Genomic DNA, 15,043 nt, shown 5'->3' with positions numbered 1-15,043 from the left:
GAACCCAGGTCCTCCTGACTTCAGGGCTGATGCTCTATCCACTGCACCACCTAGCCGCCCCAAACTCTCACTTTTAAGAATTTTCTGTTATAATGGAGGTAGACTATAGAGGCAAATGTATGCAAAATGAAATACAAAGAACTTCTCTAGAAGAGAAGCTCTATAACTATAAAGTGGGTCCTGTTAGAGCTTTGAATGAATTTTGAAGGAAGCTAGGAATCCTACTGGGTAGATATGAGCAGGGGCAGTATTCCAGGGTCACAGCCTTGTGAACAAAACATGGAATGTTGTCTTTGAGACAAAGCAAATAAATGAATTTCGTTTAATTTGTAGGGCACATGATAGCGAATGTGTGCAATCTGTCAGGAATATTAAAAATCTGTTAACATGAAAAATTCAAGATTTTAGTGAAACTATAGTTCTGAGGTTCTCAAACAATAATAAATGTTAATTAATTGGTACCCAATATGATTTGTGAAACATTATTATTTGAAAGCAAATGTTAAAATTTTCCTCAAAGCTGGATTTCTGTACATAATAAAAGTCTCTATAGCAGAATGCCAAGACTAATAAATACTTGTAAGATAAGCTTCGAATTAAAAGCTTTAAAGATTTATGATATCAGAACTTTTCTAGGGACTGAACTATGCATATGAACTGAATAAGCAACATTCTAGAATTTAATAGTGTATTTATTGAATGCATTTCCAGAGATGAAGGCATGTTTAGCGCAATGAATTCTCTATGTGCTCATAGAATAGCCTGAATACAGTAGTCAGAAGTCATTTAAATTTGGTTTTAGAGTGTACTGTGATTTTTTTTTGTTATCATATTACTTTTTTTTTTAATAACTTAATAGTTCTGTTTGCTTCTGGTTAGTAATAAAATTAGTTTGTGTTCTTAAACAGTCTATGAGAAAGAATAGTCTTAGACTTGAAATTTGTACTCAGCTAATAAATAAAATTTAATGTGTCCATGAGTATTTGAGAGTAGACAAGAATGCATTTATTCCAGGAAGATAATTAAATATTAATTTAGATCACTTTGTAAATTATAAAGTATCACAAATATGAGTTAATAATTATCATTGTTAATAGTAATAATAACAAATATATCTAACAACAAAATTATAGTTGAATCCATTTTAGTTTAAGCTACACATTAAATTTTAAATCTTTCTATTTTCTTCCAAAACATGACAGCATAATTGAGTCACATTGAATTATAAAAAATGAATGTATGCTTTATAAAACCTGGAAAGATAGAAACAGCTCTATCAGCAACACGGATTTGTATTTACATAGTACTTTGCATACGTTGTCCTGTGATCTTCATAACAACCTGTGGAGGTAGTGATAGTTATATGTAGATAGTAGATGTCCGTCTTGTAAATCAGAAAACAGGTTTCCTGATTGACTTTCCATGGTCATATAATGAATAGCAGCAGCCAGGCTTCAAATCTCTCAGGTCTCTTGATTCCCTGATGCAATGCCTTATTATACACACTGATTTTAATAGTTTTAATAGTTACACATAATTATTTTAAAGAGATACTTATATTCACATTAAAAGTATTCATCATGTTATCTATTGAAATTGTATGACTCAATTTCATACTTGAACTTTTAAGAGTAGGTACTAGTTTATAGAGATATTGCAGAAATTTGATTAATTGTCCACTTGTAAGAAATACTTAACCTCTTTTTTTTTTTTTTTCCTGACTTGTTTTTTGCGGGGTAATGTAGATCTGAAGAGGAATGACTACACACCCGATAAAAATCTGTTTCCTCAGGATGATTCTCCAGATTTGAGTGTTGAGCCTGGAAGTTCTACCAAAGAATCACCTAATTCTATTCGTCTGATGCTGTAATCATGGATTTTGTCTACACCTCCCAAACATGTTTTTAAGGTGTCACTTTTCCTTAAGAAGGAAGCTGTGAGGTGATGCAGGTGGTAGGTCCAGGGAGAGTCTAGTGACACTCAACGTCCTGGTCACTGTCTCAAAGTCTAATTAAAGTAGTGAGTCAGTAATTGTCTATAGGACATGTCTGGCAATAAAGTTTTAAAGGTAAAAAAGAATTAGTATTTATAACTTTTAAAAGGGCTCTTTTTAGCAGAAGATTTAATTTGACTTTGTTCTGGTGAAGGGGGTAATTCCCTCTTTCTCATATGGTGCAATATCCCGTTAACCAAAGTCATGTTTTGTTAAAGCAGAATGTGTTTGGCAGCTGGTTTTCTGCCAATCACTTGGAGAAATGAAGTGATCATACTCAACCTCCTCATAAGTTAAAAGCTAAGGTCAGCCTCCAAGTGTCTAGACAATGATGTCTAGACAATGAAGTCGCTGGTTCTCACCTACATATTTATTACTCCTTGGATTAGGGAAGAGTCCTAAAAATATTAGATTCATAGCATTTGAGAAGATTGAGCGGAAGATTAAAATGAGCATTTTTCTAATAGACGCTATTTCCTGAATCAGGGTCAGGCTCCATGTTTAACGATGGAGCCAGTTTTTGTCAGTAGAGCCCTAATTGTGCAAATTTATTTTATACATTATTTTATCAAGTTCCATAGTAACAGGTAAAGCCATGATAGATTGGTATGATACACCTGTATAGAAGGGAAAAGTACTTGTGGTTCAAAAGTTGCCTTGTAAGAAAACCTAGAAGTGCTTTTTGTCTGTAGTAACTTCAGAAGTGACATATTTTCCAAAGATCTCATAGACCAGTATATCAAATTCGAATGTACACATGAATTTCTAATTGTAATTAAAATTGTGTAGGAACATCTTGAACTACTTTTGGTTTTGGTACTTATTTAAGAAATGAATTGAGTTGGATTGTCATTATGTTATGTCGGGAGATTGCAATGCAACTTTATGCCAAGAAAATATAATGTAACTGCCCCAAATATTGTTGAATATTCAACAAGAAAAACCTGTTTCTGACTGAAGTTTCAGACTTCAATTGTATTTTTTTTAGTTTCTTTTTTGTTTCTTAGGTACTAATTGTAATTTTAACCAAGGGGCAATATAGTGCTCCATTTATATTTGTAGTGTATCTTATAGATACAAAAGCAAGGCAAGAACATAATAGCTGTTTAAATGGTGTTTTATGTTGTTGATTGGGGGGGGAAATGGGGAGAAGAGAGAAATTAAAAGTGTATTACTTAAAAACATACTGTATACATTTTGTATCATTAAATCTTTAAAAGAATCTAAATAAATTTATTCTTGTTTACAGATGTTAAGTGTGTTGAATTATTCAGGGAGGAAAAAGCCTGTTAAGTTTTCATATAATGGATGTGAAATAAATATGAATTATTTTCATAGTTAGTCTTGCTTTTTTTTTAACCTAAGACATTTTTTCTTACACCTCAAACATTTTGTGATTTCCTATAATTCTCTTTTCTAAAATTCAGTAACATTGTGATTGGGATGAGGAAGGAATTGCCCTAAGGCAAGGAAAAGAAGAGTTTTCAGGTGCCAGCCAGAAGCCTAGTGTATGTTGGTCACATCTTATTTAACGTTCCCATCTCAGTTTTATCATCCTGGTCAAGAGATCAATAATGAATTATAACATTATGGTTTCTACTTACCAAGTTTCCATAGTAAAACCCATTCTTCCAGTTCCACTTTGTATATTAAATTTGTTTCACTTGTCTCCTAAAAAAAAGTACAGTGCACCCCTCCATCCACTAACTTGAGTTTGTACCCATGCAACAGCTGTGTTCCCTTAGGCTGACTGAAGTAGGAGGCCAGGTCAAGTAACAGGATGAATTGAGCATAGAAGGAAAGGTTCTATAAAAGAAATGTAATTGGTTCTAAGGTTCACAAGGAAGGCCACCAACAGGGGGAAAAACATTAAGGGAGGAGGAAAGTCAAAGAAGCAGCAATATATCTGGATGGGATGGAAAAGACTGATGAAGAGAAGACTCAACTTTTGCTAAAACACTTGCAGTTTGGGTCAGCCATTGTTGGCAATCTTTGAAAGATTGTGGAGAACAGAAAAATAAGAGTTTGGAAGAGGGCAAGTGTTCCAAAAATTGAAGAAAATGGAGTCAGTAAATTTTAGCTCAGGGACCTCACTAATTTCTAGCTATATTTTTAAATGTTTTTAAAGGAATGTTTCTTCAGAACATTTCCAGAAGGAAGTGGTTGTCAGAAAGAGGTAGAATACCTTATATCTAGAGTTAGAAAGGACCTCCAGAGTGAGGTAACTTTAGGACTAGAAAAATTAGGTGACTTTGCCAATAGCACTAAAGTAAGTATCAAAAAGATAATTTGAAATAAAATTTTCTGGTTAATTCAGTGCATCCAGTATATACCTTGATTTTCAGAAAACATTTGGCCAATACTTGTACTATCATCATGGAAAAGATTGGTTCTCCCATTAGAAAGTAAGTTCTTTGAGGGTAGAAATTGTTTCATTCTCTGCTTATATCATCAGAGCTAGCAGAGTGCGGAGCACAGGCTGGTTTACTTCAGAAATGCTTGTTGAGGGGCCCCCACCCAGCTGGGCTCTTTCAACCCTCCACTCCAACTTTGAACTAGAGCCACAGGAGATCAAAGTGAAGTATTCTTCCTGCCCAAGAATTAGATAAGCTAGAAGAGGTCTCTAATAGTGGGTACTATAGGGCACAGTAAGGGAGGGTCGGGCAAGTACAGAGAATCCTTTATTGGCACTTGCATAGAGGAAAGGAATACATGTGGTCAGTCATAGGGGAGGAAAAATGGATCTAGAAATAGATATGGCAAGTGGATATCCAATTGGATCAAGAAATCTATCTCGGGGAGAGAGCACCATCCCTGAATTCAGAAGGACCTAAGTTCAAATTTTACCTCAGACACATGACATTTCCTGTGGCAAGTCACTTAACCCCAATTGCCTCAGAGGAAAAAAAAAAGAAAAGGAAATCTATCTCACTCAAAGGGAAATTGGAGGAGAAGGAGATAAGAAAAAGGAGTAAGGAGGAGGAGGAGAGTGGGAACACTAAGGGAGGCAATAGAAGCAAAAGGTTAGAAGAGGGACAGGGTAAAAAGACTAAACAAAAGGGAAAAAGATGGAGGAAAATATATAACTGTGAAGGCTGTGTACACCCATAAAACGGAAGCAAATAGCAAAATATTAACAATCATAATTCAACAATATTCAGTTTATAAAAGACACTTGAAAAAGAGGCACACAAACAGTTAACGTAAGGAGATGGAACAGAATCTATTATCCTTTGAAGTCCAGAAGTTAAAAAAAAAAAAAAAAAAGCAGGGTAGCAATCATGATATCTCATACAAAGTGAAAGCAAAAATAGGCCTACTCAAAAAAGATAAGCAGGGAACATTATTTTTTTTTTTTACATGGAAGAATGGTTTATTAATTCCCATAAAAGCAAAATTTTCTTAGAAAATGTTAAAGAAATTAGTTATATCATAGCCTCAAAGGTAAATAAAAATCAATAAATGAGATAGTTGAACATCTCACATTGTAGTGCTTGTTTTACTTTTTTTTTGACACGTGATTGTCATTTATTTTCTTTATTTTTTAAAATAGCATTTTAATTTTCAAAATATATACAAAGATAGTTTTCAACATTCACCCTTGCAAAGCCTTGTGTTCCAAATTTTTCTTCCACCTTCCCCCCATTCTTTCCCCGGATGGCAAGTAATCCAATATATGTTAAGTGTGCAATTCTTCTATACATATTTCCACAATTATCTTGCTTGCACATGAAAAATCAGATCAAAAAGGGAAAAAATGAAAAGGAAAACAAAAATCAAGCAAAAAAAGTGAAAATGCTATATTGTGATCCATACTCAGTACCCACAGTCCTCTCTCTGGGTGTAGATGACTCTCTTCATGACAAGATCAAGGGGGAAAAAAAAAAACACATAATTTGACTACCTAAAAGTTGTGACCAAAAAAAGAACCATAACATAATTATAAAAGAAATAATCAAATAAAATTGTCCTGAAGTGATTATAGAACAAGAAGGGAAAGTAGAAATAGAAAAAAAAAAAAAAATCCATCAATCACCACCTCAAAAGAGATCCTATAAGAAAAACATAGGAATCTCATTGTTAAATTTCAAAATCCCCAGATCAAAGAGAAAACTTCAAAGAAATAAAAACAAAAAACAATTCAAATATTCTGAAGCTACAATTAAAATTGTACAGAAGCTTCAATAAAAAACCACAGATCCTAGAATCCTATATATGTCAACAATCAAAAGAATCAGGATTGTGGCCAAAAATATTATATTCAAAATTAAGTATAATATTGAATGGGGGGAAAATGGATATTCAACAAATTGTCAGATTTTCAGGATTTTGTCTCAACCAAACCTGAATTCAATAGAAAGTTTAGTGTATGAGAGCTAATGTGAAAAACTAATTTCAAGGGATTCCTCAACAAGGACAAACTTTATGTTTTATACATGGAAATATAACCCATATGTCTAGATTAACAATGAGTAATTGGACAATGAGTAGTCCGAAAAAAAGACTGGAGTAGAGTTGAATATAATCTGACTCTAAAAAGCAAAACCATTTAGGAAAAGGCAAAAATAGTAATTACGCTACATGAATAAAATGCAGAGGAAAAAACTGATAGAGGCATTAGATGGGGCAGGAGAGCTGATAGTTCTGAAAACCTACTCAATGGGAATGGATTAAATTAGGCAATATATATATTCAATGAAGGGTATTTCATCCTCCAAGATCCATGAAGTGGAAAAGGGAATAGGATAAGGTGGGGTACAGAAGTATGTTTAGATTAATGGTGATGGAGTAAAGTGGAAATTAATGGGAAAGAAGTAAAGAGGGAGGGAAAGGGTTGGGGAGAAGACCAGGGAAAGTTGAGCAACAGTAAGGCAAGTTAAGGAGTAGAACTAAAGTAGAAAGGTTAAAAAGATGTACATAAATATCGGGAGTATTAGAAAAAGGTAAAGTTAGTAATCATTGTTCTCAAAGTCGAACTTTAAGATTCAATCAAGAAAGAAAACTACATTATGTCAGCCATATTAATATTGTTTTAGATGTATGTCCATGTAAATGAATATTTATATATACATGTATATGTGTATGCATATTAAGTGTATGTGTGTATAGAGATATATGTATGTTGTGTATGTTTGTGCATAATATATAAAAATAGATCCATGCTTAACAGTAACATGCTTCCCCATGTTTAGGGAAGATGGAAGATATGAAAGGAGAAAAAATAATAATAAAGTAAAAAGTCCATAGCAAAGAACAAAAGATTAACCTACAAGGAAGCAAAAAAAAGATGGACAATCATGAATTTAATCTCTTCTATTATTATTATATATGCTTCCTTGAATTGGAAAATTACTGTTACATATTTCAAATCCTCTCTGATGTTCTGCTGGACATATGACAAGTTTTTATTTCCTTTTTCCGTTTTTTTTATTACATTTTTACTTATTTTGTATCTATTTTTAAGTAATTTTTTAAAGAGTTTAAATAATGGTTGTTTTTAAATTAATACTTGTTACAATTCCAATTCCAATACACTGACTTGTGATGGAAAGAGCCATCCTCATCCAGAAAGAGAACTATGGAGAGATAGTATTTTCACCTTTTCAATTTTTTTTTTCTTTTTCATGTTTTTTTTTTCCCTTTTGATCTGATTTTTCTTGCTCAACATGATGAATATGGAAAGATGTTTAGAAGAATTGCACATGTTTAACCTATATTAGTTAACTTGTCTAAGGAAGGGGGAAGGAGGAGAGAGAAAATTTTGGAACAAAAGGTTTGCCTAGGTGAATGCTGAAAACTATCTTTTCATGTATTTAGAAAAATAAAAATCTGTTATAAAAATTATAAATTAATACTTGTTGGACCATAAGTGGAAAGATGTGAATTAAGTGGATAGATAACAATCGGTATTGGTCAAATAGCCAGGTACAAGTAAGGCTAGAATATCCCAAATATTTAAGATGTTGAACATATCGATGATTCATAGCATATATATGTGGATGACAAAGCTGGGAGAGAGAACTAGTAGTTACAATTCAGAAAGATTCTCGGCTAAGTAAATAGATAAGATTCAATATTGATCAAATAGCCAGGTGCAAGTAAGACTAGAATGTCCCAAATATTTAAGATGTTGAACATTTCTATCAATGATTCATACATTGTGGATGATAAAGCTGGGAGAGACAGCTAATAGTTACTTTATAGTAGTTAGAATTCAAAAAGATGATAGGTATCTAATTTAATATGGATAAATATGTAATTACATATTTTGGTTCAAAAAGCCAATTTAACATACAAAGTGGGAGAAGTATACCTTGACAGCAGTTTATCAGGAAAACAACCACCTCCACCTCCACCACCACCACTAGCCAGAGTAGAGGATTGCATGGTCAATTGTGAGTCAACAATATGGCAATCAAAAAAGCCAATGAGATCTTAGGCTGCATTAAAAGAACCAGGGAGATGATGTGCTCTGTCCTAGTCAGATCTCATCTAGGGCAATCTGTCCAATTCAACACCACATTTTAAGAAAGACAGTGATAAGGCGGAAAGTTACCAGAGAAGGGAAACTGAGGATGAAAACCCTTGACTTCATGCCATATAAAGACTGGTTAGAATAAATGACTGAATGAAGCATTTATTAAGCACTATGTGCAAAGCATTGTGCTAAACATTGGGGATATAAATAAAAGGTAAGATGATCCCTGCCTCTCAAAGAGCTCACATTCTAATGAAACAAGGGAAATTTAACCCAAGGGAGGGGAGGAGGAAGGGGAAAGCAGGGAGGAGGATAATCAGTAATCTGAGGAATGCTTGAAGAACTGTCCCAGTGAACATAATTATACTTATTCTTATTGGTCCCAAAGGAAGAACTGGGAACAAAGAATAGATAATATAGACTTGATATCAGGAAAAACTTCTTAAGAATCACTGCTCTCCAAAAGTGGAATGGTCTTAGATTTCTCTTATTGGAAGTTTTCAAAGGCTGGATGAAACTCTTTTTTGAGTTTACTATCAACTCCTGAAGTTCTGTTTACATGCTCACAGCGCAAAGAAAAGAATACTGGCTATTGGCAGAATTGTGAAGAAATGTGGCCTTTTCCTCATTCCTGTAACATCATCTTGAAGAAGTAAAAGATGAAACAAGAAGTGACCTAAACATTCAACACTAAGTCCAGACCAGCAGGTCAGCAGTGGAAGAGGAGCAGATGCTAATTAATACTAGAGGTGGATCATGAGCCTGGAAAGACTTGGTTTTTGGTTTGTTTTGTTTTGTTTTCCTTTTATCTTTTCCCCTCTACTAGAACAACTCTGGCTGAGATGGGCATGTGTGCATATATAAACACTGAAAGAGAAGAGCAGAAAATGTCTTCTCAGTACAGTTCAAATAACTTTAAGCCAGTATGTGGTGTGTCTAATGTGGTAGATACTCATAGGCACTGGGGATACAAAATAGAATTACTGCCTTCAAGGAACTTAGCAAGCAAGCAAGGTAAGGCAAAGCCACAACCATGTATTAAATGTATACAATGTGCTAGCTATTAAGTTCTGGGGAATCCAAATACAAGAAAGAAAAAAGAAAAGAGAGAAAGAAAGAGAAAAGGAAGGAAGGAAAAGAAAAAGGAAAGAAAAAGAAGATGAAGAAATAGGAGAAAGGAGGAAGGAAAAAAGAGAAGGAAGAGAAGAAGGAGAACAAGGAGAAAGAAGAAGGAAGGAAGGACAGAAGGAAGAAGGAAAAAAAGAAGTCCTTGTCCTCAAGAAATTTACAAAATTATGGGGGAATAACACAAATGACATGACTGAAAAGAGTTTGGGGAGGGAAGAAATCTTATGGGGAATCATGGTGTCCAAGTCTGAAAACTTAGGGGAGTCAACAGAGAAATAAAGCCAGGTGGCCTAAGCCTCTTCCCAAAATAAAGGTCCCAGGAGGAACACATCATTGAGGAAAGGGAGTCAGCATGGCAGAGGATGTTCCATGGTAGAAGTAGCAGAGGCTGAAATAGGCAAGTCTGGAAAGGCAGGAGAACCAGGAGGTGAATTACTACCCACATTGTATTCATTAAGTGCCTTCTCTCCATTAGGTAACTATGCTAGCAGCTGGAGCTGTCTAAATTAATTGATTGCCCTTTTCTCACCAGCCTAGGTATTTCTACTGTCCATCTTCCTTTACTGTGGTTATTATGTTGTTGACTTCGAGATCAATCACAACCATAGAGTCATGGCCCTGAGTATCTATCTGTTGCCTTGAGTATGTTCCTACAGCATGCAGCGCTGGTCCATTCATCCAGGTGGAGAGGAGGGATCAACCCAACAATGTTACCAAGAAAGCAGAAGTCATCGCTTGTGAGTTCCCTTTCCCTATTCTATACCCCCAAAGTTCTCAACAGCCTCCCTTCATTTCTTTGGATTCAGGTGCTCAGAGTACCCATCCCTCAATTTATGCCCTTCTGCTCCTTCCCAGCCCTAGCAGCTTGTCTCTATCTCCTTTTGCCTTGATCATCATTCCCTCTTTCTCTATGGGCTGCTTCCCTGCAGTCTTTAAATATACTGGTCCTAGAAAAATCTTCCCTTGACTCTGCCATCTCCTCTCCTAGGGGAAAAATACACACACACACACACACACACACACATATATATATATATCACCTCTTCTCCCTCTCTTTTATATATATATATATATATATATATATATATATATATATATATATATATATATATATCACCTCTTCTCCCTCTCTTTCCAGCCCCTTACGATTTGGCTTCTATTCTCACTGCTCAATTGAACTATCTCTTGTTAAATGCAAAGGTCCATTATCATTGTCATTCTTCTCCAACTCTTTAAAAACTTGACACAACTGACAATCCCTATTTTCTCCTCCCAGGGTTTTCCTAACCCTGACGCTCTTGGTTCCCCTATTTGTCTTCTTTACTGAATCTAGCACCTATGTCTTAAACCCCTCCACCCCAGTCTTGGGCATCAACCTCTCCCAGGACATCATCTTTCCCTGTCTTGGTGAACTCATAACAGCTCCTATGAGTTCAGTTATTGTCTATGCAGTTGTCTCCCAAATCCATGTACCCAGACCCACTCTCTTTCAAACTCCAGTCCTGAATTAACAACTGAACCATCTCCAAGGCCACTAGGTGATTTATTACTTGGAGTGATAAAAGATCTGAGTTCAAATTCTGAACTAGTATTATAAGCTCTGTGCCTTTGGACTTTTTCAGCTCGTTTCTGAATAGTCTCAATTTTCTCTAGAATGCGCTTTAACCTCCAATTGTAACCTGTTTGCATCTCATGATCCTTATGGATGTGAAATCTTCCAAATGTCCAAGAGACTACAACATGAGCACGTTCCCAGAAATTTAATATTCATACAGCACTATTTTATTGGGCTTTTTTTTTGGGGGGGGGGGAGTGATTCCCTACCCTTGTACTTTTTCCTATAAATTAGCTCAAAAAGCCCATTTCCAATTTTGTTATATATTCCTTTGTTGTAAGGATCAAACGGAATAACAGAAGTAATGTGCTTTGCAAACAAATTTTATAAATAACAGATAGTATATTTATCTGAGGGTATATATGTACAAAACCAAAACCACTATCTTCTCTTCGTAAATCCACTTCTCCAATTTCTCTATTATCCAGGTTCAGAATCTTGGGCGTCATCTTTGCTCCCCTTCTCTTCCTTACAAACCTTTATCCAATCAGGTGCTGAACCTTATCAGTTCTACCTGACATCTGTCTCTCACATCCATCCTTCCCCCTCTCCTCTACTCCCTCCCCCAATCACAGTCACAATTCCAGTTCAGGTCCTCACCATCTTTAACCTGCTTTATTCCAACAATCTCCTAATTAGTCTCTGTCTTCCTTCTGGTCTCTTTCCCCTTTCCAATTCTTCTTCAACATTGCTGCTAAAATTATCTTCCTTAAGCTCAAGTCTGAGCACGTCACTTCCCTGTCCAAGAACCTGCAAGGACTCCATAATTCTATATACTTTCCATTCCTTTCCCCAGTAGAATATATACTTCTTGACTGTGGGCCACCATTTCTTTATTTTTGCTTTGCATCTCTGTGATCTACCTTAGTGTCTAATCACAATGAATACTTGCTTGATTGTACTGGGTAGCAAAAGGAGGAATTAGTATCATGAGAAAATAAGTAAAGGAAAATTTAATTAGTTCTGAGACATGGGTTTGGGTGAGGATTACAGGGAACTCGAGATATTAAATCTTTGCTTCTACTAAGTTTGAGACTAATATACTATATATATATGTATATATACATATATATATAGTATAATACTAATAACATAATATGTAGGATTTTAAGGTTTGCAGAGCACTTTACAAATATCATCATCTCTCTCTCTGTTTCTCTCTCTCTCTTTCTCTCTCTTTCTCTCTCTCTCTGTGTCTCTCTCTCCTCTCTCTCTCTCTGTCTCTCTCTCTCTGTCTCTCTCTCTCTGTTTCTCTCTCTCTTTCTCTCTCTTTCTCTCTCTCTCTGTGTCTCTCTCTCCTCTCTCTCTCTCTCTCTCTCTCTCTCTCTCTCAATATAGATAGATATAAATCTATGGAGAGAGACAGACAGAAACAGAGAGAGAGACAGAGAAAAGAGAGACAAAGAGAGAGAGACAGACAGACAGGCAGAAGACACAGAGAGGAGAGAGACAAAGATGAGAGAGACAGAGAGCACTAGTGGGTGCAGTGTACCACAAGGTAGCAAAAGATGATGAGATTTTATGCATCGTATTCCTTCTCCTCCTGTGCAGTGCACGAAAGTCGTTTTAGGAAAAACTGCCCTGTCTGGCCTCAATTTTTTTTTTTCTAGAATGAACTTCATCCTCCAGTTGTAGCCTGTTTGCATCTCATAATCTTTAAAAACATGAAATCTTCCAAATGCCAAATAGACTACAACATCATCTAATAATCTAATAATCATTCGTACTTTCTTGGGTTTTTTTTTTTTCTTTCTTTCTTTCTTTTTTTTTTTTTCTCTGATTCCCTAACCTTGCACTCTTCCCTACAAATTAGCTCAGGCTCAAAAATCTCATTTCCAGCTTTGTTGATAAAACACTTATTTCATCAACCAATAACCATTCGCTTTCAAGAAAGGGCTTTATGGTTTGCCAAAAGGGCTCCCTTCACAGTCCCATGAGGTAACTGTGGTGTTTTATCTGTATTTTGCCAATGAAAAAACTGTGTTTGAAAGAAGTTAAAAAACTCTCTCAAGATCACACATTTGGAAGTGTTTTCTGACACTTTCTACTATTCCCACGACCACCTTTCAGACTGGCTTCTTTACCTCTCTCACTTTTTCCAAATCTTCCAATATGCCTTCCCTCAATTTTTCTCTGACTCCTGATTCTATCCACTTATGCAAGATATCTTTTAGCCAGGAAAAGAGCCTAAGGGTTAACTTAGCCAACCTTAACAAGATATACAAATCCCTCCCTTCACATTCTAGACCAAGTCTCTGCTAGGACATTTTTCAGAGCTCTAGTTCTTTCTAGTCTCTTACATCTCTGTCTCTGTCTCCCTCTTCCCCCTCCATCCCTTTTCCTCCCCCCCCCCCCCCCATTCTCACACAATTTCTATATTTCGCTTACATATTTTAAGAAAATTTCCCTCCAATTGCCAGTATTTAAATTCCAGAATCTAAAATCTTAGTTGTCCTCTCTCTCCCCCAGCATCCCCCACTTTATCCTGACATTAACTGCTGCCCTTAATAAAGTGTCTCTAGTTAACAATACTTTCTCCAGATCAGTGAATTGTAACTAAGACAAGCAGCTTGCTTATTTAAAAAAAAAAAAAAAAAAAAGAAGTGATAATTATATGCAATTTAAAGAGAAATAGGTCCATTTAGGGAAAGGAATTATGCTATAGTTGAAATACCTTCTCATCAAAAATATTATGAACAGCAACCAGGATAAGTACATCCCATAGCAACATATTAGAATCCTGAGGGAAAATAGAAAGGATTATGATGCACTGAAGATCCAGTTTGGAATGGTATCTGAAGTACAGATGAAAACCAGTTTGGAACTACCTGTTGGGGGGGGGGAATAAGAAATTATTTTTTAAAAACCAAGTCAACAGAGAGTGTGAAAGAGAGAAAGAAATGAAGTTAAAAGGTTAGACAAGCCTCAATAGCAGTAACAGCCCAACACTCTCCTTCCCCATGGCTTCCAGATGTCCTCCTGATGACTTCAAAATCTATTATGTTCTGTGAGTCTGTCTCTTCTACAGTGCTCTAGATAAGAGATTAAGCCCAGGGGTAAGACTGTCCCACAAGCAGGGAGGGGCTCAAGGCTGCATTTAGAAAGGCTTTCTCAGATTGTGAGCTGATTGTCTTGAATCATTGAATGATGATGATCTGAAATCTAGGAAGAAAAGGAACAAATACATAGTATATGGAAATTAAATTAAATATATAATTAACATTTTATCTACATCAACATATGTATACATACATATATTTATGTATGGAGAAAGATATTCATTGAGGCAGGCTAGGTGGTTCAGTGAATAGAGCACTGAGCCTGGAGTAAGGAAGTCCTGAATTCAAATTTGACCTCAGATACTTAACTAGCATGTGACTCTGGGCAAGTCACCTAAATTCTGTTTGCCTTAATTCACTGGTGAAAGAAATGACAAATCACTCTCTAATAACTATATTAAGAAAACCCATGGACAGTATGGTGCACAAGGTTACAAAGAGTCAGACATGACTGAACAACATATTCCATACAATTTGTCAAAGTATCTGACATAAGAGGGTTTCCCTTGTCATGAAACAGGGAAAAGCTACCTTGAGGATCTGCCTCATTTGTCCAGACATCTGGAGCCAGGAGGGAATCTCAGAGACCATCTGATTCAACATCCTCATTTTACAAATGAGGAAACTGAGGTCCAGAAGTGACTTGCCTGAGATTGTTGAGGGTGAGAAAGTTTGGGGTCCTAGACAGTGTTGAGAGGTGTGTCAAAAGAATTTGCAGGCTTGAACCCATCTCCTTAGCCAAGGGGCAAAGTTTTATTGTAAGTAAAGTT

At 35.7% G+C, this 15,043-nt stretch overlaps 2 protein-coding genes across 7 annotated transcripts in view; both read left to right on the top strand.

The window, feature by feature from the left end:
• TRPM7 (transient receptor potential cation channel subfamily M member 7) overlaps positions 1 to 3,241 on the top strand; it is a 127,571-nt gene extending 124,330 nt beyond the window's left edge. Inside the window, exon 40 of the mRNA XM_074294493.1 lies at positions 1,746 to 3,241. Within this exon, the coding sequence (XP_074150594.1) occupies positions 1,746 to 1,870 (125 nt within the window). The 3' untranslated portion in view covers positions 1,871 to 3,241. The remainder of the gene's footprint in view (positions 1 to 1,745) is intronic.
• A 5,111-nt stretch (positions 3,242 to 8,352) lies between these two features.
• The window catches only part of USP50 (ubiquitin specific peptidase 50), a 39,337-nt gene continuing 32,646 nt past the window's right edge, over positions 8,353 to 15,043 (top strand). For 2 of the 6 annotated variants that reach the window (XM_074294491.1, XM_074294489.1), the window contains exons 1-2: positions 8,441 to 8,685; positions 10,132 to 10,336. Coding sequence is in view for 2 of the 6 variants with exons in the window: in XM_074294487.1 (XP_074150588.1) it covers positions 10,257 to 10,336 (80 nt within the window). In the remaining 4 variants the exon portion in view is untranslated. Of the gene's footprint in view, positions 8,686 to 10,131; positions 10,337 to 13,967; positions 14,222 to 15,043 lie in introns of those variants that run through there. The other 4 variants (XM_074294487.1, XM_074294488.1, XM_074294490.1 and 1 more) reach the window with 4 other exon arrangements.

Source organism: Sminthopsis crassicaudata, chromosome 2 (assembly GCF_048593235.1).
Source record: "Sminthopsis crassicaudata isolate SCR6 chromosome 2, ASM4859323v1, whole genome shotgun sequence".
NCBI classification, from domain to species: domain Eukaryota; kingdom Metazoa; phylum Chordata; class Mammalia; order Dasyuromorphia; family Dasyuridae; genus Sminthopsis; species Sminthopsis crassicaudata.
This window is presented reverse-complemented; position numbering and strand designations above follow the sequence as displayed.